General features: G+C 43.8%; 1 protein-coding gene across 3 annotated transcripts in view; it reads right to left on the reverse strand.

Moving 5' to 3' along the window:
* SMC1B (structural maintenance of chromosomes 1B) overlaps nt 1-14433 on the reverse strand; it is an 896774-nt gene that overhangs the window by 414577 nt on the left and 467764 nt on the right. For 2 of the 3 annotated variants that reach the window (XM_033952100.1, XM_033952102.1), the window contains exon 13: nt 1251-1388. The exons of the other annotated variant lie outside the window; for it this stretch is intronic. In XM_033952100.1, the coding sequence (XP_033807991.1) occupies nt 1251-1388 (138 nt within the window). The remainder of the gene's footprint in view (nt 1-1250; nt 1389-14433) is intronic. 3 annotated transcript variants of the gene reach the window in all.

A 14433-nucleotide genomic window follows, 5' to 3' on the forward strand; every position in this document is an offset into this window, starting at 1 on the left:
GAAATGATAGGGGACTGCTTCCTAGAACAAATGGTGGGAGAGCCGACGAGAGGAGACGGCACCTTGGACTTGGTCCTAAATGGCATTACTGGTCAGACAAAAGAAGTAGAAGTCATGGTCACGCTTAGGACGAGCGATCACAACATGATAAACTTTAAACTAGACAGGGTAGGAAGTTGGTGGCTGCTCGCACCAAAGTTAAAAAGGTACAAGGAAGGGGGCGCATGCAGCGGCACCATCGCCCTGGGCGCTGCTCACCTTCGCTAGGCTACTGCGGTAGAGTGCTGCCAAAGGCTTCATCAGATGACATCTCTCAAATGTGAGACATTATAATTTAAAGACTGTTTAAAGATCAGAAACCATTCAATATGACACACTTGCAATAATAGGTGAAACCAGGAAGGGGGAAACCTTTTCACATCATAGTAATTGCAAAATAATATTAATACAGTACAGTGGTACCTCGGTTTATGAGTGCACCGGTTTGCAAGTGTTTTGCAAGACGAGCAAAACATTTGCAAAATTGGTGCCTCGAAAACCGAGCATGGCTCGATTTACGAGCACCCCCCCCCCCCCCGCAATCCGGCACCCCCCTGCCTCGATCCGACCCCCCCCCCGACACGATTGGGCACCCCCCCCAACACGATCCGAACCCCCCCCCCCGACACAATTGGGCCCCCCGCCGCTTCTTACCCTCATCTGGGCACTCTTGAAGATCGGCCCTCGTCTGCTGGGCCTTGAGCATCTGAGCATGCTCAAGGCCTGCGAGTTCACGTTCTGAACGTGAACGTGAACTCGCTGGGCCTTGAGCATGCTCAGATGCTCAAGGCCCAGCAGACGAGGAGTCCGATCTTCTAGAGTGCCCAGATGAGGGTAAGAAGCGGCGGGGGGGTGCCCAATTGTGTCGGGGGGATGTCGGATCGTGTCGGGGGGTGCCCAATCGTGTTGGGGGGGGTCGGATCGTGGCAGGGGGGGTGCCGGTTCGAGGCAGGGGGAGGTGCCGGATCGCAGGGGGTGGCCTTCGAGGGGAGCAATGCTGGTTCTTGGGGGGGGGGAACACATCAAAGCGAGTTTCCATTATTTCCTATGGGGAAACTCGCTTTGATAAACGAGCATGCTCCTGGAACGGATTATACTCGTAATCCAAGGTACTACTGTACTACATCTAGCATCTAGTCAGTTTATTAATTTTCTCTTTTAATGGCACTTGTTAGGTTAAGAGCAAAGTTGGGTTAATATTTCTGTTCTACCCTGTAGCAGTTAGCAAGATGTTTCTTTTTAATCAGTTCCAGTTCATTCTGAGAATACTTGAGACGTGTCTGTGTTCCCTGAGCTTGGGCTTGCACTTGTTTCAAATCTGTGTCTTTTCGTTTTATTTTCATTAAGTCCTAAGGAAAATTGAACAAGAGAAAAATGTATGTAAGTCAAACATCAGGAAGGGTATACCTCATTTAGCCTAGCACTATTAGCAGTAAGTTTCAGTCTTTTTCTTTTATTGCTTTAAAGCAGTTACTGTAAAAGGTGTTATCTGGAAACAACAGATAGATATTCTCACAGATGGGTGACATCATCCACAGAGCCTGGTATGGACAGTGCTAAAGTGTACTGTCATTTCAAGCTTTAGAAAGATTTAAGAATGCCCGCACCACCCATGCACAAGTGCCTTTCTGCCCAATGCCCACTCGCATGGTAGTCAATTCTATGCCCAAGTGAAAAAGCCAACTAGGGGAGGTGGGCAGGCTGTGAGAATATCTGCCTGCTGTTCCAGGATAACACCTGTTATGGTAAGCAACTGTTTTTTATCATTGGACAAGCAGGCAGCATATTCTCATAGATGGGACTCCCTAGCTTAAGTAAAGGGGATCGAGACAAAGTTGGCTTCCATGCCACAAAATCAGATATAATGTCTGATGTTAGTAGGCAGAGAGGAAGGGAAGGAAAAATAAAGAGGACTAATAAGTGGTATACAACTGTCCTCGGCACGAGTGAAAGGTAAGAACTTGCAAAACCGATGTGAATGGAGGCTGTGAAATAGAAGCCGACCTCAGAGTGGCAGGCGAATCCCACAATAGGAGAGTGAGTTGCCGAAAAAAATCTAAGAAGAAACAGTAAATTGGATACTGGAATGAGGCATTAAAGTGACCAGATCAGAAAACTAGTTGAAGCCATTCTTGTCCCAGGTCGACATAGATGGGAATCGAAAGAGAAAAAATGGCAAAGCAAGTAAAATGTGGTTTCCGTTGATATAAAAATGTTGTAGGAAGAAACGGGAAAGAAAAAAACTCCATAAATATGGACGGGAGGATGTGGAAGAAATTGTAAAGGAAGAGTGACTGACCTGGGGATCATATGTCAGCGGTTCTCCCCCTTAGGGCTGTCTCAGAACTCTGGTATGTCTTGGGAAAGTGAATAGAGCTAATGCTTGAGGTTTATCGAGCATTACGAGTGCAAAGAAAGAAAAGGAGAAGCAATACTTCTCAAGATAACTGCAGGAAAAATGGACCAACAAAAGCTGGAGCAGTTGGAGGTCAAAAGGTACTGAAGAAGTAGGAAAGAGGAGAAGTCATTGAATGCTTCTTTTAACGAAGTAAAAAAAAAAAAAAAAAGAAGCCCAGAGAGGATATGCGAATTTATGTGAAGTATCCAGTCTCTGTCCACTGTGATATGGTGAGTCGAGTATTGAACTCAGAATCCAAAGGATTGAGCAAGAGAAAAAGAACTGTTGCCTAACTTAGCTAAAAAAAAAAAAAAAAAAGCAACCATGAATTTGGATGCGACCTGAGGAGAAATAGAGCATGAGGAATCCATATATAATGGAAGCTAACTTTGGATTGCCCAGATGGCTTCTAGTACTAGATGAAGATGGAAAGAAACCAGACAGTAAAGGTAAAGACCTTCTGGATGTAAAAAATTGTATGATATATACTTCTAAGAGCGACCTAGGAAGCGAACTTTGAACTTTCGTACCAAAAACCAGGACTTTACCTTTGAACCAAATTTCACAATCTGGGGAAACTGGGGGAAGGCCGACAGTCGCTCAAAAGAGCATGGTTCGAGACAAGGTATTTTTAAAAGATATCATTATAGAAGGAAAAGACAGCATCCTGATACAGGTTTCCTTAAATTCAGAGCAGGCTGATTTGAAATGTTGCAAATTATCTATGCCAGTTGCTGAGCAAATTGTAAATAGATATGACAAACATGGAAGAGAAGACCAACTAATGCACCAAACCCCCCCCCCAGACAAAAACCCACCCCAGATCAAACTCTCATCTATCCACAAACAACTCGCAACAACTAAACAGAATACACACAGATAACATGTCAGAACCCTAGGCCCAAAGACAGAATAAATAAAAGACTGGCTAGAAACGGAAAAGCTAGGATGCCTCTTCCTCACAGAAACCTGGCTAACATCTGACAATGACCCACGGTTAACGGAGGTCTGTCCACAGGACCACAAATACAGATGATCTGCAGAGACAAAAAATGAGGAGGAGGGCTAGCTATCATAGCCAAAATCACCCTAAACAAACATATTAGACAAAACATCCACCTCCTACATGGACCTACTAGCCTGCCAACTCTCAAGTGACACACTAAAGGGAACTATGATCTGCCTTCTCTGCTACATAACACCAGGGAAATTGAACACAGCAAAACATGAATTCGAAGAATTCATATTCCGTAACTCCCTAACATCTGCATACAACCTGCTCCTAGGAGATCTAAATCTGCATCTTGAGGACGAAACCTCGAAACAAGTAGAAAACCTTATCTCTTTCCTAGAAGCCCTCTCTTACAAAATCCTAGATCTCCAAATCACACATGAAAAGGGGCATCAACTCAACAATGAACTACTCCAACTCAAAAGACAAAGCATGCGACTCGAAAGAGTAGAGAAAAAAACAACCAAGAACACACAAAAACAATCTGAATAAAAATAAACAAATAATACAAGAATAAACTAAAAGAAAAACATTCTACATAAACCAAATAGGTTTAGAAATCCAAGACACCAAAAAATTATACAAATTATTAAAGGAACTTACAAACACCAAACCTTATCTGGCCACTAACAACGCCTCCCCTCCATCTGCCTCCCAACTACCAGAATTTTTTAGAAACAAAATCCTAATAGCTAGGGATACCTTCACTGGAACCCCAATCCAACTGGACAAGATCCCCCATACAGAGAAAGAGTCAAGTGTATCGAACAGAACCTGGTCTGACTTCTCAAAATCAATGGTCCGACATAAAACTATACAATAAATACAGCCATGCAGTATGCAACCTCAACTACTGCCCCAATGCCTGATAAGAACCCCAAGCTTGAAATTCCGCACTCACCTTACGCAATGGATACAGTCTATGCTCTCTGAAGGCCTTTTCTCACAAGATCTCAGTTAAATCATCATCACCCCTATCTTGAAAGACCCTAAGGGAGCAACAGATCTACCTTCCAATTACAGTCTTATAGCTCATGGAAGGCCTAGTGGCAAAACTTCTCACAGACTACTTAGAACTACACAACATACTCCACCCCTCCCAATCAGGCTTCAGGACCAACTACAGCACAGAGACACTACTAGGCTCTCTCCTGGATTCAGCCCAACACTTGAGCAATGGCAAAAAAAATGCTAATCATACAACTAGATCTCACTGCAGCAATTGATCTGGTTGATCACAACATACTACTACAAATATTGGAGACAATAGGAATCACAGGTAGGGTACACACATGGTTCCAAGGATTCCTACAATCCAAAAAACTACAGGGTAAAAACAAATAAAGGAAAATCAGAATCCTGGTACAACCCCTGCGGTGTGCCCCAAGGATCTCCACTGTCCAACACTCTTCAATCTATATATTGCCTCACTAGGCACCTGCTTAGACCAACTAACCATAACATCATACAGCTATGCAGATATCACCATCCTCCTTCCTTTCGACCAACCAATATAATATACTTGGACTTCCAGAAGGCGTTTGACAAGGTTCCACATGCTAGGCTTCTGAAGAAACTACAAAGCCATGGAATTGAGGGGGATATACTAAGATGGATAGCGAATTGGCTGAAAAGCAGATTGCAGAGGGTAGGCATAAATGGGAAGTTCTCGGACTGGGAAAAGGTGACAAGCGGTGTGCCCCAGGGCTCGGTCCTTGGGCCAATCTTATTCAATATATTCATAAATGACCTGGAAGAGGAAACAACGAGTAACATAATCAAGTTCGCAGATGACACGAAACTATGTCGGTCAGTTGGGTCACAAATGGATAGTGAAGAACTCCAGAGAGATTTGAACCAGCTAGAGAAATGGGCGGAAAAGTGGCAGATGAAATTCAATATAGAAAAATGCAAAGTGATGCACCTAGGCACGAAGAACAAGGAACATGAATACAAAATGTTAGGTGTGACATTGAGCAAGAGCGAACAGGAAAGGGACCTGGGGGTACTGATAGACCGGACACTGAAACCGTCGGCACAATGCGCGGAGGCTGCAAAGAAAGCGAACAGGATGTTGGGCATGATCAAGAAGGGAATCACAAGTAGATCGGCTTTACAGAGCAATGGTTAGGCCACACCTGGAGTATTGTATCCAACACTGGTCTCCCTACCTAAAAAAGGATATAACCCTGCTGGAAAGCTACAAAGATATAACCGAGCTACAAAGCTAGTAAAAGGTATGGGAAATTTGAGCTACAAAGAACGCCTCAGAAAATTGAGCTTGTTCACTCTGGAGAAAAGAAGAATGCGTGGAGATATGATAGAGACGTTTAAAATACTAAAAGAACTAGATAAAATCCAGCAAGATGCATCGTTATTCACGTTGTCAAATGTGACTCGGACGAGAGGTCATGTACTGAAGTTGAGAGGCGACAGGCCCAGGACAAATGTCAGGAAGTTCTGTTTCGCACAGCGAGTGGTGGATGCTTGGAACGCTCTCCCGGAGGACATTGTGACGGAGACCTCCATTATAGGATTCAAGGGCAAGTTGGATGCATACCTCCTTGCAAATCACATTGAGGGATACAGATAAACAAGGTCTCATTATGAAGCACCTAGTTGGGCCTCCGCGTGTGTGGATCACCGGACTGGATGGACCAAGGGTCTGATTCGGTGAAAGCATTTCTTATGTTATGTTCTAACCGACCCCCCACAGCAATAAACGCACTAAACAAAACACTAGAAACACAAACAATGGATGAAAAACAACATAATAAAACTAAACCCAGATTAAACAAAGTTCCTATTTCTCAAAAACGAGAGAACCCCTACCATAACGAACCCTGAAATAAACTCCATCTCATAATCCTTACAACCCCACCTAAAAATGATAGACAGAGGCTGTACCAAGTAACTACATATCAACAAAACAGTACAGAAAGCCTTCACGGCTATGTGTAACTTAAGATAAATACAAAAATTCTTCAATAGAACACAATTCAAACTCCTGGTCCAGGCACTAATACTAGGCCTACTAGACTATTGCAATATCATAGGGGAGTGTGTGGCGCAGTGGTTAAAGCTACAGCCTCAGCACCCTGGGGTTGTGGGTTCAAACCCACGCTGCTCCTTGTGACCCTGGGCAAGTCACTTAATCCCCCCATTGCCCCAGGTACATTAGATAGATTGTGAGCCCGCCGGGACAGAAAGGGAAAAATGCTTGAGTATCTGAATAAATTCATGTAAACCGTTCTGAACGTATATGCTGTTTCACTTCCACAATAAGAACAGTTACTTACCGTAACAGATGTTATCCAGAGACAGCAGGTAGATATTCTCATATATGGGGGACGTCATCTTCGGAGCCCTGATGCGGACAGCCTCACAAGCAATCTTGCTTGAAGAACTTCAGAAAGTTTGTGACTGCTGCACTGCACATGCGCGAGTGAGAGCGATGAGAAAGACAACTTTCCAAGTGAGATATTTCAGATGAGCTGTAGACATTGCTTCAAATGGAGGCTTCATCAATTTAGCAAGAACATTGGAGGTCCAAAACCACTGGAGGTGGTTTGACATTGAAAAATCCTTTCATAAATTTGGAAACCACAGGATGAGCAGAAAGAGGATTCCCCTTTAGTGGCTGATGAAGAGCAGCAATTGCACTGAGATAGACTAAGAGGTTGATTTGAGGCCAGATTGAAATAAATAAAATAGGTAATCCAAAACTGAAGACAAGGAGGTAGACTGAGGCTCCTTGTGGTGAAGATTGCACCAAGCAGAAAACCTAGTTCACTTCTGGTTGTAACATTGCCTGGTGGCAGGTTTTCTGGAAGCATCTAAGATGTCTCTGACAGAATGAGAAAACTGCAGGTTTGAAGTTATGTTGAGAGGTACCAAGCTATCAGAAGTAGAGACTGCAGGTTGGGATGAAGAGAACCATGACTCTGTGTAAGCAGAGACAGAAATATTGGTAGAAGTGGTTCCCTGCTGCTGGGTTGAAGTAGAAGGGAGAACCAAGGTTATTTGGGCCACCGAGGAGCAATCAGAATCATGGTGGCATGTTTGTGTTTCATTTTGACAAGTGTCCTGAGAATGAGAGGGAATGCATAGAGAAATTTGTTTGTTCATTCCGGAAGGAAAGCATCTGCCTCCAGGTGGTGAGGAGAGTAAATTCTGGAGCAAAACTGGGACAGCTTGTTATTGTGGGGAAATGCAAAAAGATCTATCTGAGGAGTCACCCACTGAGAAAAGATGTGATGGAGAGACGGATAATTGAGTGTCCATTGGTGAGGTTGTAGGAGATGACTCAATTTGTCCGCTAGTGAGTTTTTCTCTCTTTAAATGTAGACAGCTCAGAGAAAAATGTTGTGAAGAATTGTCCAATTCCAAACCTTCTGAGCTTCCTTGCGAAGGAGAAGAGATCCTGTTCCTCCCTGCTTGTTCATGTAGTACATGGCTACTTGATTGTCTGTATGAATGAGCACTACTTGATCGTGAAGAAGATGCTGAAAAGCTTTAAGAGCATTGAAGATTGCTCCGAGTTCCAACAGATTGATGTGATGTCAATAGTCTGTGGCGGACCAATGTCCTTGAGTATGGAGACCATCGAGAAGAGCCCCCCCCACCCCCAAGCATAGGTCGAGGAATCTGTTGTGAGGACCTACTGATGAGGAGGCGTCTGGAATAGCAAACCTATGGAAAGATTGGACGAGAGCATCAAAGATTGCCGTAGAGAAGAGGTCACTGTAATGTGCTGAGAAAGCGGGTCAAAAGCCTGTGACCACTGAGAAGCCAGGGTCCACTGAGGAATTCTGAGGAGAAGTCTGGCAAAAGGAGTCAAGTGACCTAGGAGAACCATCATGTGTCTTGCTGAGAATGAAGTGCGGGTAGACACTTTTTGGCAAAGGTGTACGAGTGCATCCTGACATTGTTGAGGAAGGAATGCTCTGAGTTGCACAGTGTCCAGTATAGCTCCAATGAACTGGGAGGGCTGCAGCTGGAATTTGGGAAAATTGATCTCAAATCCTAAATTTTGCAGGAACCAAATAGTCTGTTGTGTCGCTACAGTAACTCCCTGAGACGTAGGGTCTTTTATGAGCCAGTCGTCCAGATATGGTAAAACCTGGAGTCCATGACTTCATAATGCTGCTGCTACCATCACCAGGCACTTGGTGAAAACTCTGGGAGATGATGCCAGGCCAAAAGGCAGTACTCTGTACTGATAATGGGATGATTTCCCACCCGAAATCTGAGGAACTTACGAGAGGCTGGATGAATGGGAATGTGAGTGCAACCCTCCTTGAGATCTAGAGAGCATAACCAATCGTTGAGATCCAGAAGGGGATACAAGGATGCCAGAGACAGCATCCAAAACTTTTTTTTGACGACAAATTTGTTGAGAGCTCCGAGATCCAATACTGGTCACAGAACTCCCGTCTTCTTCGACACAAGTAAGTAATGGGAATACAATCCCATGTTCTGCTGTTCCAGAGAAACTCTCTCAATGGTATTGAAAGATAGCAGAGCTTGTACTTCCTGAAGAAGAAGGGGGGGGGGGTCTGCGACGAATTGGAAGGAAACTCTCCTAGAGGGTGATCTGTTGGAATCTGCAGGAAATGAGGAGAATAATCCTCCTTGATGGAGAGCACCCAGAGGTCGGAAGTCATCAATTCCCTTTGTTGATAAAAGTGGTGTAGGTGACCTCCAATGGGAAGGAGGAGGAGACAGAGGCAGAGAGATTGATGTTATGCTCTGGCTGAGATGGACAAAAAGGCTGTGCAGGCTTGGCCGCAGCCGGTGTCTGAGGCTTCCGCTGACGTTGTTGCTGTTGTTGAGACTGCTTCTTTGGCGGTGGTCTGGCGTACGGTGCAGAATTAGGGGGGATAGTGCCTCTGGTAAGAGGAGGAAGGCTTAAATCCCCTGGAAGCCGAAGGTTTAGGTTTTGGTCTGAATAAGGAGGCAAAGCATTTTTCATGCTCAGACAAATGTTTAGAGGCATCCTGAATGGATTCTCCAAAACGTTCTTCTCCAAATCAGGGGATGTTTACTAATCTGTCTTGGAGATTATGTTCCAATGTCTACCAGCCTTAACCATGCCAACCATCACATAGCCACTGAAAATGCTACGACTCTTGAAGATATCTCAAAGGCATCATATGCTGCCTGGACCATGTGCACTCCGAGTTGCGTGAGAGTATGATACATAAGTTTAACTCAGATATACGATGAGAAGGCAAATATTTGAAATATGAAGGCATGGTTTTAATCCAAAATTTCAAATATGAGGTGAAAACAAAATTATAATTCAGAATTCAATTTGTCATCATGGAATTTTGATACAATCTATGACCAAATTTGTCCATTGTTCTACCTTCACATCCAGGGGGAATTGCAGCATAGAAAAGTTGGATTTCTTTAAAGAAGATTCAACCACCAAAGAATGGTGTGAAAGTTGAGGCTTTTCAAACCCTTTACACTGAACTACCTTGTAACGAGAATCCAGCTTGACTGGCACTGCTAGAACTGAGTAGGAAGTATCCAGATTTTGCTTAAAAGTATGTTTAAGTGTAACATTCATGGGCAACTTAAGAGACTCCATAAGAAGATGAGACAGTTCCAACTCGTCCAAGTACTCCTTAGTGTATTTAGAATCGGATTCCAGAACAATTTGAAGATCCTTACTCATTTGATGAAGAAATCTGGTGAAAGACACCAGTTCAGATGGTAAAGTTTCTCTCTGAGGAAAAGAATGAGAACCTGCCTGTGGGAACTTTCTGGCACGGAGTAAGATGCAGGAGCATACTGAAAATGAATATCTGAGTCCTCAGGCAAAGAAGAAGAATAGCGGCCTCTGCAACGATGTGGTGTGGAAGGGACTGGAGATGCAGAGTTTCCTCTTAACAGAGCGTGCTGGTGAAGAATGTTTTCATTTAGAAACGTACTTCCCTGACTGAGGAGTCGGAGATGAAAGATTGGACTCATGCCTCGATTGTTGAGGCCGCTCTGAAGAATGATGCCTCGACACTGGAGTCTGCTGCCTCGATGAGTGTCGAGAAGAGGAGGACCATTGCCTCGAAGATCAATTCTTGGGAGAGGATGACCTCAGTCCCAAAAATCAAATCTGAGACGATGATCTGTGTCTCAATTTTCGCTGCTTAGGGGAAGGAGATTCTTGCCTCGAAGAATGATGCTTAGAGTGCACATCTTGCCTCGATGATCGATGTCGAGGCAATGTCAATTTCCGCTCTGAACTTCGATGTTACTTCGATGAAGGTGTAGAATTGCCCATTGAAGACCGATGCTTAAGCCTTGGTGCCTTGAGGAGGAGGAACGATGCCGAGACAGCCTCGAGGATTTGACACCTTCCAATAAAACAGAACATAAGAATAGCCTTATTGGGTCAGACCAATGGTCCATCAAGCCCAGTAGCCCATTCTTATGGTGGCCAATCCAAGTCACTAGTACCTGGCCAAAACCCAAGGTGTAGCAAATTACATGCTACCAATACAGGGCAAACAGTGACTCCCCCAATGTCTTTTTCAATATGGACTTTTCCTCCAGGGACTTGTCCAAACCTTTCTTAAAACCAGCTACGATATTCGCTCTTACCACATCCTCTGGCAATGCGTTCCAGAGCTTAACTATTCTCTGAGTAAAAAATAAATTCTTCATATTGGTTTTAAAAGTATTTCCCTGTAACTTCATCGAGTGTCCCCTAGTCTTTGTAATTTTTGACGGAGTGAAAAATCGATCCACTTGTATCCGTTCTACTCCACTCAGAATTTTGTAGACTTCAATCATATCTCCCCTCAGCCATCTCTTTTCCAACTGAAGAGCCATAACTGTTTAAGTCTTTCCTCATATAAGAGAAGTTCCATCCCCTTTATCATCTTGGTCGTTCTTCTTTGAACCTTTTCTAGCACCACTATATCTTTCTTGAGATAAGGAGACCAGAATTGAACGCAATACTCCAGATGAGGTCACACCATGGAGCGATACAGGGGCATTATGACATTCTTAGTCTTGTTAACCATCCCTTTTTTCCCAGCATCCTGTTTGCTTTTTTGGCAAAGGTGTCGATGCGGGATTAATTTTGGCCATCATGTTACTAGACTCCCTGTGAAAGATATCCTTGAGCATATCTTTCAAATCAGGCACCGATACTGACGGTTTAGACGGCATCACCGGTGGTGTCGTGTGCTCCGGCGAAGGTGACATCGATGCCTCAGGATTTGGAGGCAAGCCGTCTAAGTGGTCCATGAACGGCCGGCACGACTACACTCGATGCCTGTATGGCCTCAGACTCCAACTAGGAAGCTGGTGTCATCAATGTAGACATCGATACATCGGGTGATGACGATGTCTTCGATGTCAATGTCTTCTATGTCGAAGCCTTTCCCGAGAACGATGACTTGGTCGAGACAGGCTTCATCGATATTGAAGCCGAGGCTGATGGTTTATCAGGATCCATGCTCCTGAAGATTTTTTCCTGTTGACGGTTCTTCAGGGATCGTTTCTCTAACGTGGCGCAGCGCACACAAGACCCTGCACAGTGATCTGGGCCCAGACACTGTAAACACTAGTTAAGTGGGTCTGTAATCGAAATTGTGCGCTGACACCGGCTACACTTTTTGAATCTGGTTATCGGACGGGACATGGAGGTAAAGACGGCCTCAGCCAAATCGAAGCCCAACCTTCAAAATGCAACGAAAAGAAATATATATTTTAGTTATAGAGAAAAGAAGAATGCGAAGCATACACTCGACAAAAAAGACAAACCGCAGCTGAAAAGCACTAATTAAACGCGCCGAGCTTCAAAGTAGAGACCTCAGCTCCATGGAAAAACTAGAACTGAGGAGACGCATGCCCTACGTCGGGCAGGAAGGCACTCATGCATACGCTGTGTGGCAGTCGCAAACTTTCTGAAGTTCAGTTCTTCAAGCAAGATTGTTTGTGAGAATATGCTGCCTGTTTGTCCTGGGATAATGTATTTTACCCTTTATTGAGTGTTACTTGACCTTTTGTTTGGAAGGGGAATACATTAATTGCATGCACTGGTGCAGTTTTTTTCTAACCAATGATGACAAGAGAGCTTACTGGATTTTAGCGTTAGCTAATATGTCAAGCTCCTCGATATTATGTAAGGTCTTTTTTCTCCACCATGTGTGTTATGTATTCAGGCTGCCTCTTCCTCAATAGTAGAGGATAAAGTTTTATGTACTTTGATTTCAACTACCCCAATACTGACTGGACAAATGTATAATCAGGGCATGCTAGGGAGATAAAATTCCTTGATGAAATCAAGGACTGCTTTATGGAGCAGCTGGTTAAGGAACTAACAAGAGGTCAGTTGGATTCCAAGATGACTGCGGTACAGAAATGCTGAGAGGATCGCACCTGAACTGCACCACTTAAAGCTTTTTTCCTATTAACTATTGCAGCTCATGTAGCCTACCTTTAGCGATGCCGAAGAGGAGAGGCAGGAGCACCGTTAGCGCCTCATGACGCCCCGATGTCCCGACCTTTGGCACCATCGAGCAGTGTCAACAGAGGATGCAGGGAGCTTCAGCTGCAACACCGGGAACCAGCCTGCTGAGGGCATCTGGTCACAACGATACCAGAGTCGCTTCTCCTGGGCCAGACACCACGCTCAGCCCCGACGTGAGAGCTCCACCCCCGCAGCCCCGTTTTACCAGCTCTCCAGGGGAGGAGGAAACCCCGGAGATGGGGGAGGAACTCTCCCTAGAGGCGAGTTTACCGTCGGAGAGTTTGGAGACAGAGCCCCTGGTTCAGAGTGCCTCTGTGGGAGAAACCGGGGGAGTGCCAGCTACCGGGGGTGAAGATATCCAACTGGAACAAAGCCAAGAAACAGTATCTACAGATAGTGAGCATTTCTATATTCAGCAAAAGTTTTTAATTCCTGATAAACCAGCACAAGTGACTCTTGAGTCCCTATGGGATTTAATTACAAATTTTACAAAGACTATAAGCTCCAATTTCCAATATGTTGAAGCAAAATTGATTCAACATACTAAAGAGCTCCAGGTGTTAAAAGAGGATCTGACAGTTTCAAAATCCTCAATCCAAAAGCTTGACCAAAACTTATTATTAACTAAACAAGTACAACAATCCCTTGTTAAGGATCAAGTGAATCTTAGGAAGAAGTTAGAGATACTTGAGAACAATGCAAGAAATAATAATTTAAGATTAATTAATTTTCCAAGATTAACGATGGTGACTCCTAGGGAGAAGTTTAGGAGATACCTAATGGAAATCTTACAAATTCCAGAGGAAACATTACTACCTTTTTCCCAAGTCTACTATTTGCCTAATAAAGGAGGGAAACAGCAACAGATTAAAATGACCAATCAAGCTCCATTAAATGTATCGGAAATTTTGGAAACATCAGACAGAGACATTGCAATACCATCTACAATGATAATAACAGTAGTTCTTTCAATTGATAAAATGTGGTTATTGAGGCTTTTCTTCAAAAACAAACAGAAAGAATTTCTTGGATGTAAAATTCAAATGTTTCCTGATCTTTCAAGGGAAACTCAAAAGCGTCGTAGAGAATTTCTTCCCCTGAGACTAGGAGTCACTTTACTGGGGACAACATTTTATTTGAGACATCCTTGCAAGTGTATAATTTGCCACCGTTCAGTTAAATATGTTTTCTTTGAACCTCAACAATTAAGTGCTTTTCTGGCAATGTCCCGCCTGGATGAAGGAAAATCAAGTGCTCAATAACTATAGAAGAAGCTCCTTCTCCAGCACTATCTGTATCAGATCTTGCTAAATTGTTTAATAATTTTCTTTTTTTTCGTCTATATGTAATCATGGATTCCTAGATTGAGGACTTGATGTAGGGTCATGAAATGGTTAACTGTTGTTTAAAATATTGCTCTGGCCTACATAGCTGAAAACAGTGTACAATCTATTGACTTCATCTGCTTAAAATGTATGTCCCTATCTTACCACATTG

This window comes from Geotrypetes seraphini, chromosome 7 (genome assembly GCF_902459505.1).
Source record: "Geotrypetes seraphini chromosome 7, aGeoSer1.1, whole genome shotgun sequence".
Classification (NCBI taxonomy): domain Eukaryota; kingdom Metazoa; phylum Chordata; class Amphibia; order Gymnophiona; family Dermophiidae; genus Geotrypetes; species Geotrypetes seraphini.